This window comes from Lontra canadensis, unplaced genomic scaffold, assembly GCF_010015895.1.
Source record: "Lontra canadensis isolate GAN:19392208 unplaced genomic scaffold, GSC_riverotter_1.0 scaffold45, whole genome shotgun sequence".
Classification (NCBI taxonomy): domain Eukaryota; kingdom Metazoa; phylum Chordata; class Mammalia; order Carnivora; family Mustelidae; genus Lontra; species Lontra canadensis.
In genome coordinates, this window is record NW_022631039.1 from 13842478 (window position 1) to 13862227 (window position 19750).

Sequence of the window (19750 nt, forward strand, 5' to 3'; positions counted from 1 at the left end):
CTAGACAATCTCTATTGGCCTATCTTCCCCACTGCCCTGTCGGATCTGCAGTTGCTTCCCTCTAGTGAATTTTTCATTTCATTTATTGAGCTTCTCCAATCCAGAATTTCTCTCTGTCTCTCTTGCACAACTTTTTTAATCAGTATTTTCTGTTGCTGAGACATGGTTCTCCTACTTTCCCTTGGTTCTTTAGAGATGGTTCCTGTTAGTTCTTGGAACCTATTTCTAAAAGCTGACCTACAGTCTCTGTCAAATGAGTTCAGTGCCTGGTCCTCCTCGAGGACAGTTTCTGGTGGAGGTTTTTTCCTTGTGTTTGGCCATCCTGTCTCATTTCTTTGCATGTCTTACAAACTTTCGTTGTTAACTGGATGGTTTAAATAATATAATGTGGCAACTCTGGAAATCAGATTTTCCTCCCTCCCCAAGGTGTTGCTGCATATCGTTGACTTTTTTTAACAACCTCTCTGAACTAATTCCCGTAAAGTCTGTTATGAGTGTTGTGTGGCTGCCGTGACAAAGCACAAACTAGGTGGCTTGAAGCAGCAGAAACGTCTCACGGCCCTGGAGGTAGGAAGTCTGAGATCTGGGTGTGGGCAGGGCTGCGTGTGCTCCCAGCCCACAACGGAGAGTACTTCCTGCCTCTTCCAGCATCTGGCTGCCATGGGCTACCTTCCACCTTCTTGGTTTGTGGCCACGTGGCTTCAGTCTCTGCCTCTGCTGTCATGTGCCCACCCCTGTGTGTTGGGGGGTCTCTGGGGCCTCCTGTGGTCCTCCCTCGTCTTATGAGAACTCTAGTCACAATGGAGTGAGAGCCTGCCCTATTCCAGTGTGGCCTCATTTTTTTTTTTTTAATTTTATGAAAGATTTTATTTATTTTCTCGAGGGAGAGAATGCAAGCATGAGCAGGGGGAAGGGCAGAGGCAGGGGGAGAAGCAGGCTCCCTGCTGAGCAGGGAGCCCAATGTGGGGCTCGATCCCAGGAGCCTGAGATCATGACCCGATCAGAAGGCAGATGGTTACCCAACTGAGTCACCCGGGTGCCCCCAGCATGGCCTTGTTTTGACTTAAGTAATCATCACATCAATACTACACCCTGGCTTGCCACACATCTTCAGTTTCCTGTGTTCTGAAAACGCGAGTTCTGACCATTTTTGCTTCTCTTGAAGGAAGGATTTTCGGAGGTTCTTACTTCTGCCTCTTACTGGAGTCGCCCACCTTCTACGCGTAAGGCGTTCCTAGTTCTCGTTTGTGTTCCATACGCTGCGGTCACGCTGACTGTACAACATAGCGGTATTGGCGTGTTTACGGGAGGTGCACCCTCGACGGGAACAACTCGGGAGCATCTTATCAACCCCCAAAGAAACCCCTGATTTTCCAGTCCTCACTTCCCAGTTCTCCCATCGCTGCTCCCCACCCCCAGGAGGGCGCCCGTCCGCTTTGTTTCTGTACTTTGCACGGACTCATCCCGTACGTGGTTCTTGTGTCTGGCTTCTTCCACCATCGTGTTTTCAGGTCCGTCTGTCTTGTAGCGTGAATCTGTCCTGCATCCCTTCGTACAGCAGACTAGTAGTCCGTTCGGATAAGCCACCCACTTCAGTTTATTCCTGGACAGTTGGTGGCCAGTTGGGTTTCTCTGCTCTCTGGCTTCTGTGGACCTTTGTTTGCAGGTGTCTGTGTGGACATCCGCATTCACCTCTCGGGTGTATTTCTGCCGGTGGGACTGTGGGGCTCACACGGGAGCTCTGCCTCTCACGCTGTGCGGACATGCTGGGCTGTTCTGGAAGACAGCTTCCACCAGCACGTGTGCGGCTTTTCCGCATCCTGGCCAGTGCTCACTAGTCCTTGTCTTTCTTTTCTTTTAGACGAGAGCTGTCACAGGGGGTGGTATCTTACCATGGATGTGATTTGCATTTCCATGACGGTCTGGGATGTTGGAGCATCTTTTTATGTGCTTAGTGGCCACTGGTATACCTTGGGAGGAATGTTTATGCAAATCCTTGGCCCATTTTTAAATTGGGTTGTGTGTCTGGCTTTTATTTTTACTGTGTCGTCAGAGTTCTTTATGTATTCCAGGTATAAGTTTCCTTTCAGATATAGGTATTTGCATACCTCTTCTCTGATAAAAATGTTCTTCCCCTGGTACCTTTTGACTTTGTTTTTCCTGTCTGTCCACATATTCTGTGCTCTGATTACACAAAACTTTGTTTTTCCCAGACATGCTGCTTTTCATTCCTGAAAATGCGGTAAATAGCGACAGTCAGTCATTTGGCAAGCTTTCTTTGAGGCCCTTCTTTGGGCCAACCCCCCCTCCCACCCAGCAGCAGGGATGTATCCCCTGGAGCTTGTGCTCGGGTGCGGCGTCTGGGCCCCCTTTCTCATGATCAGGGTGCTGTTAAAGTTAGGTCACAGTGGGATTCCCATTTGCCCTGGAGTTTCGATCCTCGCGGACTGGGCCCAGCCTTGGGGACCGTCCATAGCCGTGTATGGAATGTGTATTAGTGAGCTCAGTGAGCCTGCAGTGTTCGTTACTGTTGTCGAGTGGGCACTTGAGAAACACTTGTTGGCTCCTTGACTGAGAGGATATGTGGTCCCTGAAGAGAGTGGGTAAACAGTGTAAGGCCAGCAAAATATTTTTACACGGAAAGGGGCTGGGTTCTTAGGATGGGAGAACCTTCTGGAGCTGTGGTCTCCACATTTTGGCCATTAAGATATTGGGGACTCTTAATATATACACACATGTACACACACACGTGTATACGCATGACATACACATGCACAACCATGCTTGTATGCACATTCAAACTTATACACGTACACACCCCATATACTTGTCTACTTAAACGCTCATGCACACACGCGTACACAGCTGCGTACATACATACCCACATACCTCACACTTGTATACACTCGCACATACACTGTGTACACGTACCACCCCCATATACACACGGTCACACTCACGAACACACACCCACGTACACACACTCAGACACGTGCACACACACGCTCACATATGCACACACATACCATGCTCCTCTACATGCTCACGCACACGTATGCGTGCACATGCATACAATACATGTTTAGGAAGTTATGTGCATGGCTGTCCTGCATCACGTGTGTTGTATTGCTGTCACAGGAGTGTCACGTTGTGGAAGGAGAGCTGGAAATACAACTAGAATTGCTTCTGTTTTCTCCTTGCACCCTGGGGTATGTGGCCGCACTGGGAGGGGGGGGCTTTCTGCTTTAGGGCACATAATACTGAGCTTGTGTGTGGAGTTTTTATGAGGCCCTTGGGGTTCTCAAGTAAGCATTAAGGCCGTAGTTTATTTTCTTTCTTTAATCTTTAAGGTCAATTAAAGGCAACTACATTTTCAATTCTAAAATGCTGAGTAATTTCACAGATGAAGATAATCTAGTCTTTAATTCTGTTTAGAATAGAAGCCATACTCTTACTTTGAAGTGTTGTTTTAAGAAGGAAATCATGAAAAATGATACAACCAAGTTGTGGAAAATTTGGAAAAAAGAGGAAAGAAATCTACATTTTGTTGCGGTTACTTATAGTAGTGTTGGCTAGAGGAGGACCCCCTCCCCCTCTGTGGGGTACCTTAACTTTACTATGTTTTTTAACCCAAAAGAACTTTGTTTCTTAAGAACTATCTGTACTAAAAACCAAACTGGCTTTTTAACATGACTTCTGTGTTTGTTAGCCTGTGATCTCTCTGCTCCGTCTCTGGCTGTTCTGTGAGGGATGGGCGGCTCCTGCCTGAGGGAAGCGGAGTGATTCTTCGACTTGTGAGATTGGGAATCTTAGCTCTAAGCAAGCATGGGGGTTTTTTGCCTGCATGGAATTGGAATGATTCTTTTGGCACACGGAATCATAGGTGTTCACTGTAGAAACGGTGGGACAGAGAAATTGTACGGCTCGCTCTTCAGTTTTAACCTCTTTCTGGGCTGTAGAGAAATGGCGGACTCTTTTCCATGAAACTCGTAAAGAGCTCACTTTTTTCCTGTCCGAGTTGAAAACTCAGTCTGACTGGTCTTGGATCCATGGGTGTATTTGCTGACTCCTGGTCGGCTGGATGCCTCACGGTGGCGACTCTTAGGAGCAGAAGCTCCATGGCCTGAATGAAGGGGGGTGACATGGCCACGGTCCGGGTGCTGAGGGAGTGCACGGTGGTGGGAGGGCCGGCCGGGGGCAACCTCCACTTTTCCGAGCAGCTGTTTTTATTGGCCATTTACCATCTCTTGTCCAGACTCGCCCACGCCCCAAGTCAGCCAGCGGAGGGACCCGCACCCCAGTCGGATGCAGATGCCAAAGGGGAACCCGCTGCTGCTGTCCTGCACCCTGCAGGAGCTGCTGGCCAGGGACACTGTGCAGGTGGAGCTCATTCCTGGGAAGAAGGGCCTCTTCCTGAAGCATGTGGAATACGAGGTCTCCAGCCAGGTGAGGGGTAGGCGGCGTGTGCCCGCTGGGAGGGGAGGCGTGGGGGGGGATGGGCCGCGAGGGAGTCTGTGTGTTGGTCTTAGAGGGAAGAGCCGACACCGGGCATGGAGAGCCAAGCCGCCTGACAGATGTTTGTACAGCTGGGGAGTCCCCGTGTCTCCGTCTGGCTCAGCCACACCCCCAGCTCGCTCATCCTGCCCTCCCTGGCCCTGTGTCTGGGAAGCTGCTTGGAGGAGCACCTCTGGTGCGCGGGGCACAGGCTGGCCTGACTCCATCCTTGAGGGTGGAGTGTGGGCTCCGGGTCATGTCTGGAGGGCAGGGTTGCCATGCATCTTATCCCCACTGGGGGCGCTGCCTGTGCTCTTAGGGGCCCCCGATACCGGAGTCAGGGAGGTGCTGGGCACCTGGCCGCGTTTCTGTGCGGTGACGGGATGGCATCCGCAGTGCTAACTAACTTTCTTTCTCTCTTTCTTTCTTTCTTTTAAAGATTTTATTTATTTATTTACCAGAGAGTGAGAGAGAGCAGGAGTGAACAGCAGGCAGAGAGAGAAACGGGTTCCTTGCTGAGCAGGGAGCCCAACGCAGGACTCAATCCCAGAACCCTGGGATCATGACCTGAGCTGAAGGCAGACGCTCAACCGACTGAACCCCCCAGGCTTCCCTGCATTCTCTTTCTATATCCTGGTGCTGTTAGATCAGATACTGGGGTAGTTTTTGTTCAGAAACCGAGGATTAAGTCATCGATGAGCTGACAGCATCGTTGGGCTTGTGGAGTCCCACTGTGTTAGCGGGGGACGCACCAGGACAGGTTGAGTGGGGCTGTGCTGGCATGACAGCGTTGGGCCATTGTGAGGCTTCGGTTGGAAGGGTCCGTGTCATCCCAGGGAGGAAACACGTTTTCCAAACCGAATGGCCGTGTGTGTGTGCTGTGGGAGTCTGCAGTCACAGGGTTTGTGTGTCAAGATGTTTTCAAGCTACAGAGGCTGAAGTCTGTGAATCAGCTTTGTTCTAGGGTGCGTGTGGGTGCTGCTCCCCTGGGCGCGGGCACATCTCCTCCCTCTGGGCCTTGTTGTTGCAGGTGCGGTAGCTCTGGGTGTTGGGGGCTACCCTCCCCTGTGTGGTGCCAGCAGCTGGCCCTTTCCTGTTCTTTCAGGTGCCTGTTCTTTCAGGAAGTCTGTTGTCCCATGATGCACATTTTCTCAAGGAGGCAGCTGTGTGCGGGCCACCTCCTGAGACATGCTGTTCTGGCAGGGGCGGGGCCACGCGTTCTGTCCTGACCCTGCTCCTCCACGGGCTGCCCCGTGATCCGTGTCCCGCAGACAGGGCATCTGTCACAGTCTGCCCCACATGGACATGTCGTCGTCACCCAGAGACCACAGTTGGTGCCATGGTCCCTCTGGGTGGGTGTGCATTCTGTGGGTCTGGACGCTGATGACCGGTGTTACCCGATGGTGTCCCCCAGTGTTCACAGCCCTGAAAGTCCTTGTGTCCCACCGTCTATCCCTCTGCCCTGAAGCCCTGGTGGCTGGCCCTCCCCTCCTGTGCACAGCTCTGATTCCCTGGAGCACCCAGCCATCGGGATCAGACAGGCGTCTGTTGCTGAGCCGCGTCACTTACAAGCAAGACGGCCTGCAGACCGCGGCTTGTGTGTGTGTGTCATGTGTGCTCTGACGTGGAGCCGGGGTGGGCTCCTCTGCTGCGCGGGGGCTGGCTGTCACAGAGCCCGCGGGTCTGTCCGGGATGGGACGTCTGCGTGTCCGGCCTTCCTGGGCAGTGTCTGGTCTTCTGTGACAGCCAGCACTCTCCCAGGAGGCTGTCGTGCCTGTCGCACCTGCACCGTGTGACCCTGTATGGGAGGGTGCCTCCAGGACGAAGTGAAGAAGGCGTTGTTTGCATGTGCTGCCTTGTAAGGGTGGGGGCGGGGCGGCTGTGCTGGGGCAGACCCCTGTGAAAAGTGTGCAGTCCTCAGGAGAGCCCGGTCATGGGTAGGTGGGCAGAGTGATCACTCCGGGCAATGTTGGCAGTTGTGTGAGCATTGCCAGGGGGATGGGGCATGTCCTCAGTAGAGTCTGGTGAGATTCGGGGTGGGCGGTATTGAGCCACGGCGCTCCCGTGGCTCTGGTTGGTGGCGGGGGCGGGGGCGCACGGGGGCGGTTTCTGGTGTCCAGTCCAAGCACAGAGCCCTGGTCTTGCAGCGCTTCAAGTCCTCCGTGTACAGACGGTACAACGACTTCGTGGTTTTCCATGAGATGCTGCTGCAGAAGTTCCCCTACCGCATGGTGCCGGCCCTGCCGCCCAAGAGAGTGCTGGGAGGTAAGGCTGGGGTGCCAGGAAGGCCGGTGTGCTGGAGGCCAGGGTGCCGGGAAGGCTGGGGTGCCACACGTCGGGGTGCTGGAGGCCAGGGTGCCGGGAAGGCCGGTGCAGGCCAGCGGGCAGGTGCAACCGAGCCCATCTTGCCAGTCGGCGGTCTGCATGGTGGGGAGCACTGTGGGTGCGGACAGCAGGGCCCCTGCTGCTCCTGGAGGCTTTCCCTACTGGGGTGTGTTTGTGGGGGGCTGGGACGGGGCGACTGCCCAGCCCGTTGCTGAGCCCGTGCTCTCTGCCTGCAGCCGACCGGGAGTTCATCGAGGCCCGGCGGAGGGCGCTGAGGCGCTTCATCAACCTGGTGGCTCGGCACCCTCCGTTCTCCGAGGACGTGGCCCTCAGGCTGTTCCTGTCCTTTAGTGGTCCCGTGAGTACTTTGCTGTCCCGGGTGGGGCCTGAGCTTCCCGACACTCAGTTTGCTTGTCTTGCTGTCCTCGCGTGGGTGCCCTGACGGAGTCCGGCACACGTGACGGCCCCGAGTGAGATTTCCTTTCTTCCCGGATAACGGGAAGGTGGGGTCAGGAGGCATCCGTGGCTTTGGCCTGGCAGGATTTGGAGATTAGGAGCGCCATCACTGTGGGCGCTGAGGCTCGTTCACTGAAGGCTTTGCTTGGGAGGGTCACGGAAGTGCTGGAGACCCCAGGTTGCAATGAGTCTCAGTGTCCCAGAAAGCAAATAAGGCCACTTTGATGACATGCCATTGGAAGACTGAGCTGAGTCCTTTTCACAGAGCTGCAGGATAGACCACGTCCTGGGAGACCGTCTCCACATGGATGTTAATTTCTGTTAGAAACCAAGCAGCTGTGTCTGTCAGCTGTTGTGCAGCGTTTCTTAGCCTTGGGAAGCAAGGCAGAGCCCTTCCTTCCAGTTGGGGAGGAAGTCCCTGCCTTGCCCCAAGAGCAGCCTGCTCACTGGCTGGGGTTGGAGTAGGGGTGGTGGAGGGGCTCCAGCAAGGTCGCTGTACCGGGGGCGTAAGCGGGGGCATCTTCTGTCCGAGGGAACCCCTTCTTGCCCCTTCTTGCGTACTTTCACAGTATAGAAAGCTGCCAGGAGCAGCCCACGGCCCTACTGTCCGCAACCCCTTCTGGGAGGGGCTCAGTCCCACCCTTTCCCACTGGGGAAAGGTGCTGGACACAGGTGAGGAGCCGCAGAGGCAGACATACCCCATGAGACAGAGGGGCCTGGGACCTCCTTGAGAAGGCTTTCCTGCTGCTTGCCTAGGGGTACCTGTCACCACCGCCCCTTTTCTGGGACCTGAAGCAGACATTCCGTGAATGCTTGCTGTGACCGTCTGCTCTTGAGCTGAGTGTGGGCCTTGGAACCCCGGGCAGACAGGTTCTTTTCACGCAGGAATCTTTACTGTCAGAGAGGAATGTGGGGGGACATGGGAGCCACATGCACTGGCCACAGAGCCAGGCGGCATCCCTGTGCTGGGGACGTGAGGCCCCTCTGACCCCTTCCTCGCACAGATAGGGTGTTCTAAGAGCTCCCTGACTCCATTTCTTCTGGTAAAATGAGAGATTAGGACAGATGATCCTCCAGGCTTCTCTGAAATTCTAAAATTCCCTGACCCGTAAAAAGCTGCAGATGAGGCTTTCTGCTGTATTTCCCATGGCTCTTTGTGGGTCCTGATCTTAGCCGTGGCTTTGCTGAGGAGGCCTGTGTGTTGCCCATCAGCCCTCCCAGGACTCTGTGGGGCTGCGTCCTGTGGGTCTCTCCGAAGGAAGGAGACCTCAGCTCTCGTCTCTGTGTACTATGTGGCGGGACCTACCAGGACCCAGGGGTCATCCCTGCTCTGCAAATGGGAGTTCCTGTGGTTCTGGAGAGAGAGCTCCCCTCTGGAGCCAGAGGTTTCGTGGTGCTGGTGTGGTTACGCCAGGCTTTCCTGTCTATGGAAGGCCACTTAAAGGTTAAGGTCAATGGGAAGAAATCTGGGAAGATAGTGACGCGATCTTTTGGGGATGCCTATGTAACAGCCCTCTTGCAGAGGGCCTGTGTCCTGCCTCCTGCTGGCCTCCTTGGTCTCACACAGACTGTTCTGCCGCTGGTAGATGTGGGCTGTTTCTGTTTTCCTTTGCAGGATGTGCAGAACAAGTTAAAGGAATCAGCTCAGTGTGTTGGAGATGAATTCATGAACTGTAAGCTGGCTCCCCGGGCCAAGGTACTTCTCTCGTCATGATGTGCACCCTCCAGTCCTGGCAGTGACCACTTGACTCGGTCATGCTCTCTTGCTTTCACCACATGCCGGGGATGGTGCTGAGGCCCGCCGCCAGGTTTTCTCATCGACTGTCCTTTCACCTGCTCCAATGCACAGCACGTGACCTGCCCATTTCACAGATGGGGAGATGGCCCGGAGAGGCTGCCAGGATCCCAGATCCACGTAGCAGCCGACCCGGATGGGGCTGAATGCAGTCTGGCCTCAGAGCCCCCCAGCTCTCCTGCCACTTCGAGGCTTTTTTGTGATCCAGGTGGACTCCTGCCGGGTCACCAGGCTCTCAGATTTCAGGGGGCGTGGGATTGTTGCATTGGTTTATTGTAAAATTTGGCAAATCTGTTTTGTCTCTAAAAAGAATTAAGGTGGTTACTGGGTAGCTTTTTCCTTTTCCTTCTTAAACTGCTTCTCCATGCGGAAATATGGACTCTTATCTTTGTTTCATTTCCTAAGGTTTCTGTTTTCTAAGCATTACGGAGTTAACATTAGTTAACGCTAATGGGTAGTTAACAGTAAAGCTGGTAAAAAGCTCCCCTTGAGGGAAAAGTGTCGCCCCTAGAGTCAGGATTCATTCACGTCACTTCGAGCTTGAAGGTTCTCATTGGAGCACATTCTGGCAGGATCAGATCCGCTTTCTGGCAGATCTGGCAGGTTGGATCCGCTTTTGGTGGACGCTAGTATTGCCATCTCCTGGGGTCACTCAGCTTGGTGTTTGTGGTGTATGCATGATGATGCTTTCTGTTTCTTTTTTGGACAACGAGGGAGGCCCTAGGAGGCCCCCACATGGCCTGACGTCTGGGCTGACGAGCTGCTCTGTTGGAGGGCTTTGTCTCCATCCTGAAGGGCGTCGTCTCCAGAAGGCCCCTCACAGCCTGTAATCCACAGCCTTGCTGTCCTCCCTGCCAGGACTTCCTCCCGGCCGACATCCAGACTCAGTTTGCCGTCAGCCGGGAACTCATTCGGAACATCTACAACAGCTTCCACAAACTTCGAGATCGGGCCGAGCGGATTGCGTCCAGGGCCATCGACAATGCTGCTGACCTTCTCATATTCGGGAAGGAGCTGAGGCAGGTGCCCCACTCAGTTCTGCAGGGCAGTCGGGGGAGGGATCTGCAGCGCACGGGGCAGAAGGTGTTTTACCATAGCCACACAGGTTCTGACCTGTTTCACTTTTAGAAGGTAAAGGAGAGGGTTGGGGAAATGGATCATGGAATTTAGCAGAAAAAAAAATGGGGGAATTTAGGCAGGGAAGCGTGGATCCCTGAACACACAAGCCTGTGCTATGTAGGTGACACGGTGTCTTCCCTGCTGTCAGGACTAGACCAGAAAAGGACGCCAGACTGTTCGTGCTCCTCTGGGTGGAGGGGTGGTGGGACAGGCAGCCGGGACCGCACCCTCCTCCTCAGTCTACACATGTCCGCCTCCCAAACCCTCGTGTGCACACCTGTCCCCTGGGCCGGGAGTGAGGGGGGCCTCGCTGACCAGGACTGGTTCAGGAGGCTTGGGGGTGGGGGCGGCTGAGGTCCTGCCTTTCTGGCAGATGCTCAGGTGGCCCTGGGGACCCCTTTTTGTGGAGTAGAGGGTGCCCTGGGATGACACGTCAGGCTGGATGGCCAGCTCGGCTCCCAGTCCTTGAGTGTCTTGTCTCCTCTGTTTCCTGTTCCCTTAGTGCTTTGGGGTCTGACACGACCCCACTGCCCTCCTGGGCCTCTCTGAACAGCAGCACGTGGGGGTCCCTTAAACAGGCGCTGAAAGGCCTGTCCGTGGAATTTGCCCTGCTTGCTGACAAAGCTGCCCAGCAGGTGAGTGAACTTGTTCTCCTTGGCACCTGTTCCAACAGGCCATGCCTTGGGAATGGACGCCGGCATGGCTTCCTATGTAGACTTCGTCGTCCTGAGTCCGGAGCGAGTGGGTGCTGGTCTCGGTTGGAACCGCACGTCACCACCTGTTCTGAGGGCCTCCCCGTGAGCCCTTGACACTCTGAAGAGGGTTGCCCGTGACAAAGACGGACTGGGTTCTGGCCCTTTGAGAGTTGACTTTGCTGAGATGAGAAGCTGTAAGATGTCCTTGAAAACATAATCTAGGACTTCCCCGGATGCTTCTGGGTGGACCAGGTGGTTCCCACTTGGCTGTGCTAGTCAGCAAGTACTCGGTTCCTCAATAACTTACAAGGACAGTTAGTAAGCTCTAGTAGCCCAAGAGAGCCCACCTGTGTTCACCCTAGAGACCCAGTTAGCCTCCGGAAATGCTTCCGCCACATGCGCAGGGGCCATGTGGTCCTCGGGGATCGATGCCAAGGTCTGGAGGTTACTGACAGGCTCATCTGCATGCGTTTATGCTGTAAAACTGCTACGTGACTCTGAGGGTGAGCGTTGGCAGCCTGGTTCTTGGGGAGATGGACTTTAGGCTGGTAGTAGATGGTTTCAAATAGATGAAAACTGTGTACTTGTGAAGGGCCTTGCTGCCTGTGTGACGCTTGAAGCTCCTTAGTAGCAGGCCAGAGGACACAGGGACAGCAGCAGACCCTCCGACCGTGAAGCTGGGTGATTTTCACCTCACCTTGAGGTGAGGCCCTCGGGCCCAGGATGTCTCTGAGTGCCGAAAAGGAGATTTGATCTCATTGTTGGTATGGAAAGTCCTGGGTTTTCTTTGTGGTTCTGGCGCCTGTGTGTTCCCGTTAGAAACTGAGCGCAGGGTGTTGTTGGCATTTCTCAGAATTGGCGCTGGGCCCGGTCCCTGTCCAGGCCTGCCAGGGGCCCACGTGTGCACCGCAGGGAGGACCGGTGCCGTGCTGTTGGAGGTGCGGCTGTGGAGAGAGGCGGCCTGCTCCGCGCTCAGCCACTGTCCTGTGCTGTGCCTGTGCTGGGGTTCCGTTGCTCCCTGGGCCTGTTTCCCTGTCTGGGCGATGCAAGGGGTGGAGGAGGTCATTCAGACACTTTTTATGGAGCCGGCTGGACTTTACTCAAAGCTCACTTTAAAATCTAAAGTGGAAGCTGTCCTGGTTGCAAGGACCTAGGTCCTGGGCCCACACAGTTCCCAGTTCCATGGGTAGCCTCATGCAGGGGTGGGGGAACGCGTAGGGGTGTGCCGTGAATCCCCGGGCATCACGCGGAACAGAAGCTTCTCTAACTCTGTCATCTCCCGTGTTTTCCAGCTGAGATTTAGATGCTGTGTTTCTGCCTTTGAAGAGGGAGAGAGGGTTCAGGCTTCTGATGTGGTTCAAGTTCATAGTTTGAACCTCTCCCCCCCCCCCCCGCCCCCAAGCTCTGAGATTCTCTGATAGCTCTCGGATGCTGCTTTGAAATGTGATGTCTGAGGAAGCGCCACTTCCCGACTATTCCTTGTGGTTTTCATGTTGGAGTGAAATTAATAGTTTTAATGTGAAACTGGATCAAACGACCGTCAGGACTTTCACCCAGCACGGCTCAGGTTCTGTTCACTCTTGCTGCACAAGGATGGACATCCGAGGGCTGGTTTTCCTAACTCTGTTTCCACATACCCTGGTTTTATTCTTCCCAGACCTGTTAGGGGCCCCAGGTTGCTGTATCCCAGTGGGACAATGGAGACTCCCAGTGGGCTGTATTTTTCCACACTGATGGGATGGTGGTTTGGGGTCTTGTGTGGCGTTGGACGAGAACTGGGACCTAGCCAGTGACGTGAGCAGGAATGGCCCCTCAGCTGCTAGGCCGGGGAACCTCCATCCTCCTGTGCCCCTCCACCCAGTCAGGAGGGAGCAAGGTGCCTGTGGACCTCTGGTGTTTTCCTTTCTGAGTTTGAAAAACCTGGAACATGCCTGTTATTTTCCTGTGACCTTATTGGCTAGTCTTGGCTTTAGGTGTGGGAATGAGTGGCCTGGAACCTCTGAGCTCAGCAGGTGTGAGTCCTGGTTCCCCTGGTGGCAGAACCTGGGCAGGAGCCCCTGGCTCCCAGGGCAGTGCTTGTAACCTGGTCAGACTTATCCTCATTTTCCCCATTCTCTGTCTTTTGGCTCTACCCTCTACACATACGGTCTGATGTGTGGTTTCTGAGATGAGCTTTTCATGCCATTGCTGGAGCCCTAGAGGTTGTGAAAGGGACTCATTTCTCTGAGGAGCCCACATTGTACCTGGGAGAGGTGAGGTGCTCACCATACACCTGAGAGAGGCACTTGGTGAATGCCTAGGAGGTGTTCAGCAAAACACCCAGGCAAGGTGCTCAGCAAACACCCGGGTGAGGTGCTTGGCAAGTGCTGGTGGCTGAGGGCCATGAGCTGTGCTAGAGGCCTTTAGGACATGTGGCTGTGAGCACAGTGTTAGTATGGAGGGTTCCCAGGAAGCCAATCCAGCCCCAACTGTACTTGGCTTTGGCACGCTGGGAGGAGTGGTATCAAACAGTGAGCACAAGTGGGCAGATGATCTTGGGAACTGAGGCCGTAGTTTTCATCCAGCTGCAGGGTTCTGTGGCTTCCCTGCCTTGTGTTGGGGGGCCGTCATGTGGGAAGGGGGCTCTTCTGCAGAGCTGGTTGGTGGCTGCTGGGGGTGGGGAGAGCCAGCTCAGGCCTACGGATGGGTCTGTGGGTCCTGTGGTGCTCGGTGTGGTCACCCACCCTTGTTTTCTAGGGCAAACAGGAAGAGAATGACGTGGTGGAGAAATTGAACCTCTTCTTGGATTTGCTCCAGTCATATAAAGTGAGTCTGGCTGCTCCTTGGGCAAAGACAGAGCTTTTGAGAAGGATCCATGGTCTCTCATGGGTGTGACTCCTGAGGATGAAGGGCCGCGAACCCAGGGCTGTGGAGGGAGGATGGGCCGTAGGCAGTCTGGCCAGTGTTATTGCCCCTTGATGGGTTCTGCAGGTGCTCTGGCCCCCGCAGGTGTGCAGATGGTCCTCTGGCTTCCCTTGGTCTGAGAGTGGCGGCTGTGTGTGCACACATGCGTGTGAGCATATATGTATGCCTGTGTATGTTTGGATGTATCCACATGCATGAGCTGTGTGTGTGTGCATATATATGTGTGTGTATTTGTGTGTGTATGAGGGTGTGCACGAGTGTGTATGTGTGTGCATGTGTGAACATGTGTATATATTTGTGTTTATATATGAGTGTGTATAGGTGTGAGTGTGGGTATGTACGTGTGCACATGCGTATGCATGAGCGTATATGCATGCATGTGACCGTGTGCACGTGTGCGTATATGTATGCATCTGTGCGCACACGTGCATGTGTATGAGCACGTGTGCACCTGGGGATACACACACGTCCATGCACACACGTGCCTATGCATGTGCATGTGACTGCGCAGGCACATGTGTACATGTAGGCATGTGAGCATGTGTGCTTGCAGGCGCGTGTGTGTGTGTGACTGTCGTAGCTCCCACCATATAACTGAGGGGCTGGTCTGGTGCTGAGGGAGCTTGTCTCTTCCTGGGGTAGAGGTTCTGGGCAGTCCGACTCTGGCTCCATGCAGAGCTGGCTTCCGGACCGGGGTGGCGTTGGTGATGGGCTGGAGTGTCTGTGAAGCAGAGAATCCTTCGTGCTGAGCTCAAGGAGAGGGGGCCCAGTACTTTGAGGAAGGTTCCAGAAGGGATCTCTTCGTTAAGATGGATGGTAGTCAGATCACCTTGAGATCACAGTACTGTCATTCTGTGGCCAGTGTTTCCCACAGGATTCCTGACTGGGGCTATTTCAGGGCCCCTGGGAAATGCCAGTGTATCTTTTGGAGACGGGTCTTTCTGTTGCTGGAGGGACATGGGCTTCCTGCCACTGGGCAGTGGGAAAGTCGGCGGTCCACCTTCCATTGTCCCCGTCCATCCTCTCCTGTGGACAGGACCTTTTCTTGTGGGTTTTTAGTTTGTGGTACTGATGTGCGCTGCAGCCCCTCCTGGTTCGACCCGGGCCTGTCACCCGAGCAGCTCTGTTCCATGAACACTTGCTGAGCGTGGAGCAAGTGGGTGCGGTGTGAGTGGTTTCCGAAGAGGAAGGGGCTCATGCATGAACAGCGCGGACTTTGGAGCGTGTGTCTCCTCCTGTAGTTCCCCTTTCCATGCTGCCTCCCATGGAGGGAGGGTGGCTCCAGGGCCCTTCTGGCCGGTGGTTGAGCGCAGCTGCCCCTCCCCCCAGGACCTGTGCGAACGGCACGAGAAGGGTGTGCTGCATAAGCACCAGCGTGCCCTGCACAAGTACAGCCTGATGAAGAGGCAGATGCTGAGCGCTGCTGTGCAGAGCCGTGAGCCCGAGTCGGTGGAGCAGCTGGAGTCCCGCATCGTCGAGGTGGTTCTCCCATGGGGGATGGGGTGGCCTGTGAGCAGGCCTGACGGGGCCGCTGCATGCGCGGCCTGGCTGGACCCTGGAGTGGTACTTTGGGGCCTGGCTTTGGGCTTCCAGAGTGCTGCCGCCTGGGGCTGCCATAGCCGGCAATGTAGCCAGGGGGCGCTGTGGTGGGCAGGTGGCCCTGCAGTGTGCCGAGCAGTGCCTCCAGGATGCCTGGTTGGGGCACGTGGCTTGGAGTTTGCCTCGGTGGTGGTGCTGCGGGGAAGGGGTGGTGGCCGCGGGCTCGGGCTCAGGGGGGTTGGCGGCATGTTGGTGCGACGCTGCTCGCGTCCGCGGGGCCGGGAGCAAGGGTGGCTCGTGTGTGCAGCAGGAGAACGCCATCCAGACCATGGAGCTGCGGAGCTACTTCTCCCTGTACTGCCTGCACCAGGAGACGCAGCTGGTCCACGCGTACCTGCCCCTCACCTCCCACATCCTCGGGGCCTTTGTCAACTCGCAGATCCAAGGGCACAAGGAGGTGGGTCTCCCTGCGCCTGCTTGGGCTCTGCCTGGGAGCCTGGCATTTGTGCAGCTGGCCTCGCGAACTGCCAGGGAAGGGCCGCGAGCTGGGGAGCACGGGACCTGGAAACCGGTCTGGTCACAGCTGCTGTCTTACACGTACCCTGAACAGCAGTGGCAGAATTGTCCCCTTGATTCGTGGGGTTGGGGGGGTGCAGCATGAGACCATGAAGGAAGCAGCATTCCTCCTCTCCTGGAGGAATTTTGGAGTCGGGTAAAGCACAGTGTCTCCAGAATTGAGAGAAGAGATGGGACGCATCAGGCAGAGAGGACACGGGGTTGGTACAGACCCCGGTTCACGTCCTCTGGGTGGCGGCTCCTGAATTGCTTGGAACAGGTGCTCTGCTTGTCTGGAGACTTGGCAAGGTCTGTGGCTCCCTGCCTGGCGCCATGACTCGGCTGTGCCATTTACCCTCTGTGGCAAGTTTCCATTTCCAAAATATGTGCTGTGCGCCTCCAAGATCGGCGTGGGATGCGGAGGGCAATGGGCTGCAAGCGTCTGGGACTGCTGTGTCCCTGTCCCTGGGCTAGGGTCCTGATGCAGCGGCCAGAGAGGAAGGGGCTTGTCCCCTCTGGGGGAGGCCCGCACAGGGGAGTGGGCTCCGAGCCTCCCTCCTCCCTGGGCTGCTGGTCGCCACTCCTCAACCTGGATACCGGAGTGTGAGCTGGTGGCTGCTGCACATCTGACCCACACCCGCGTTCGTGTGTTCCTCTGGTGGAGCCCTCATGTGCGACCCGCCACCCTGAGGGGCCGGTGCTGGCAGAGTGGTCAAGGTGGCAGGCCCCACCTTCTGGCCCGCGTGCAGGGCGCGTGGTTCCCTCTGGTTTCGGCGTCCCTAGTGGAGGAAGGGGTGGAGATGGCGAGGGAAGGGCCAGTGGCCCCCTGGTCTGGCGGTGCTGGGGGAGGTGGCACAGGGCACCACATGGGCCATGTTGGGGCTCCTCGGAGGTTTTACAGAGGGCCGTCTGCTCGTGGCCTTTCTCATCCCGCTGTGCTCCCTCTCGTTCTCCAGATGAGCAAGGTGTGGAACGACTTGCAGCCCAAGCTCAGCTGCCTCTTCGCGGGACCCAGCAGCTCCTTGCTCCCGCCGGGGCCCCCGCAGGACGGCAGGTCTTCTCACTAGTGCCAGAGGCCTGGGGCGGGAGCTCCGGCAGCCTCACTAAAACCTCTTTCCAAACGGTGTGTCCCTCTTTAATTCCCTTCAGACAGCGGCTGCCCCCGCCCACCACAGGGTCCCCGGTGTTGGGCTGATGTCCGGGCCGGGTGGGGGTGGGGTTGGAAGGTAGGGCGGAGGCCACGGGGATCTGCTCAACTGCCCCTGATCCCCTCCCCCACGCCCCCGCCTGCCACACTGTGCCTGTGAGTCTGGCTGGGAGAAGCGGAGGGTCCCTGAAATGGTTTTCTCTGATCCCCAGAGGGCAGGGCGGCAGGATAGTTTCCATGTGGCAGGTGCTGGGGGGCCATGTGCAGGGTCCCCCAGGGGCTTAGAGCAGTCGGGAGGGTCTGGATGAGCTGGCCCCACAGAGGGCAGGACTGTCCCTATGTCGGACGAAAGGTGGCTGTACCGGGCACATCCCTGGAGGCCAGCAGGACGTCTTGGGAAGGTGTGGGCATGGCAGTGTGAGTGTGTGTGGGGTGGGGACTTGGGGGGCGCTGGGCGCACAGGCGGTGTTGCTTTCCAAGAGACAAGCCTGGGGGAGTGCTGTGGGGGCCACGGCTTAGTCTCTGGGGAAAGTGTCCTGTGTCCCTACCTGCGTGCACCTCATTCTCTAACCCGTGTGTGCTCAGCGGTCTGCAATGTTGGAGACAAGGTGAACTGTTGCTTCTGTTTGTCCCAGTGCAGCAATGGCTCTGTTCTCTCGGCTACCTGGATGCCCCCCTCTTTGAAGACCGCACCTTAAGCCTGGAGGCTGGAAGGGCACAGGAAGGCCGACGGGTGGGGGCAGCGTCCTAGCTGGGCTCGGCAGGAGGGCGCCATGTTGCCATGGCCGACCTGCTTTAAACTGACCTCATTTGCTATGGGCGTTCAGACCCCTGCTTCTAGCCTCCCTCTGCACACACAGGCCCAGAGGGCATCTGTTCAGGAGTCTGGGGTTCCTGTGTGTCGAGGTCCTGGGTGTTTCCTGTTTAGAATCCCTTCTGTGTCCGCAGGCAGGGCGCGTCCTCCAATGTCTGCAGCCCTCTGAGCTCACTGCCCTTGGTCCCGAGCGGGCTGGGGGTTCTGACCGCACGGCAGGATTCCTGAGATTCACGCCTTCTGGGGGTGCGTGCAGACGTGCAGGGCTTCTCTTGGGTCTCGTCTGCCTGTGTGTCTGCACACGGCATGGGGACCGAGGGTGACTTCTGTACCCGCAGGCAGGTGGGCTTCCCCGAGGGCACTGTGCACACCGCAGTCTGGGGGACCGTGTCCTTTTGGTCTGGCCGGACAACTGTGTCAGGTGGGGACTCGGGCCCACCCCACGCATGGGTTCTGCCTGTGCCGGCAGAGCAGCTGTGGGGGCGTGGGGGGTGGTGGTGGTAAGGCAGTTGTGCCCCACCCAGCCCGTGGCCTTGTGAGGGTGGCTTGTGCCTTCCTGCGCTCACAGGGAGCAGGGCAGTGTGACTGCAGAGCCCAGCACGTCAGGAGCTGCTTTGGTTACTGGCCTGTTTCTGAGTGGTGCTTGTGTTCTGACCCCCGCTGTAGAAACGGGTTCTCGGGTGCTGTGAATGGGTCTGTGCGGTCCTGAGGGCTGCTCCCACGGCCTCGTGTACACTTGAGCCATAAAGCAGGAGCCTTAAGTCTCCTGTTCTGTCCCTGCCAGCTGCTGCTCACCCGCATGTGCCCTGGCCGTGGCTGGTGAGGGACGGGCCACCCCAGGACCATGGAGACACCCTGAGCAGGCCTTGCCTCACACGCGCTGGGCAGCAGCATGAAGGCGGGAGGGCCAGTGTAGGGAGGGCCTCCTCACCCAGGTCCGAGGAGATTTCCAGCTCTAGAGCCTTGCAGTGTGCTTTCTGAAGAGGACTTGCGGATGACTCTGTGTTCCTGCCGTGGAAGCTGGGAGCCACTCTGGCCTGCTGCTCTTGGCTGGAGGGGCGTTTCTGGCCCAACCCCTCCCTCCCCCAGGTCCTGCAGGGAGGTCAACAGATAAGACTTGCTGCGGGTGGGGTGGGGGAGTCATGTCCTCCTGGTGCCCTCAGCTGGGGACAGTAGAGGCCACCTTTAGTCCTGCACACATCCTCCATGTGCCCCTGTGCCTGGGCTGCGGGCCTGGGTTGTTCTGCTCAGTGATGTCCTGGGAGGCCTAGGCTGCCCAGGAGAGTGGGATGGCCCTGTCTTCCATGGCCTGCACAGTCCAATGGTACCGGCCAGAGCCCTGCTCTGCACTCTGGCAAGGCTGGAGTGGAACTCCGCCCAGGACCTTCCAGCCTGGACCTCGCTCACTTGCTGTGGCCGGCAGATGTGTGGCAGGAGCAGAAGACGCAGGCTCTGATGTGGGTGCGCGTAGGGCTGCACGGACTGGTGCTGGGCTGCTTCTGTACCCCCTCGGGGATGCAGTTTGCTGTGCGGAGCACTTTATGAGGCTGTGGGGGTCAGTGATTACTACACCCAGTAAACTGGAATTGTTCACAAATGGCCTACATTCCAAGATTTTTATGTAAGCACGAACAACCATTAAACCTGTTTATGACAGTTGGTAAGTTGTACATTCTCTGCCTCCCCACTTCCTGGTGGTCAGAGATGTGGACAGCCTCTGGTGAATTAGACCAGGGTTTTAGCCCTGGGCCATGACTGCCTCAGTTTCCCCATGACGTCAGGGTGGTGAGTAAGGAGGATACAGCTTCTCGCCCACACGGGTCCCAACAAGAACCTGTGGCATGGCACAAGGCAGCGCCCAGCCCTCCAGCTGTCCCCTCTGCCCCAGGCTGTGGTCACGGCCAGCC

The 19750-nt window shown here is 56.6% G+C and overlaps 1 protein-coding gene across 3 annotated transcripts in view; it reads left to right on the top strand.

Moving 5' to 3' along the window:
* Positions 1-17142, top strand: part of SNX8 (sorting nexin 8) — a 36521-nt gene extending 19379 nt beyond the window's left edge. For 2 of the 3 annotated variants that reach the window (XM_032872798.1, XM_032872801.1), the window contains exons 2-11: positions 4256-4446; positions 6642-6759; positions 7056-7177; positions 8891-8971; positions 9929-10089; positions 10692-10824; positions 13621-13689; positions 15118-15267; positions 15635-15784; positions 16839-17141. In XM_032872798.1, coding sequence (XP_032728689.1) covers positions 4256-4446; positions 6642-6759; positions 7056-7177; positions 8891-8971; positions 9929-10089; positions 10692-10824; positions 13621-13689; positions 15118-15267; positions 15635-15784; positions 16839-16949 — 1286 coding nt within the window. In that variant the 3' untranslated portion in view covers positions 16950-17141. Of the gene's footprint in view, positions 1-4255; positions 4447-6641; positions 6760-7055; positions 7178-8890; positions 8972-9928; positions 10090-10691; positions 10825-13620; positions 13690-15117; positions 15268-15634; positions 15785-16838 lie in introns of all 3 variants that reach the window. The other variant, XM_032872799.1, reaches the window with a different exon arrangement.
* Positions 17143-19750: the final 2608 nt, after the last annotated feature.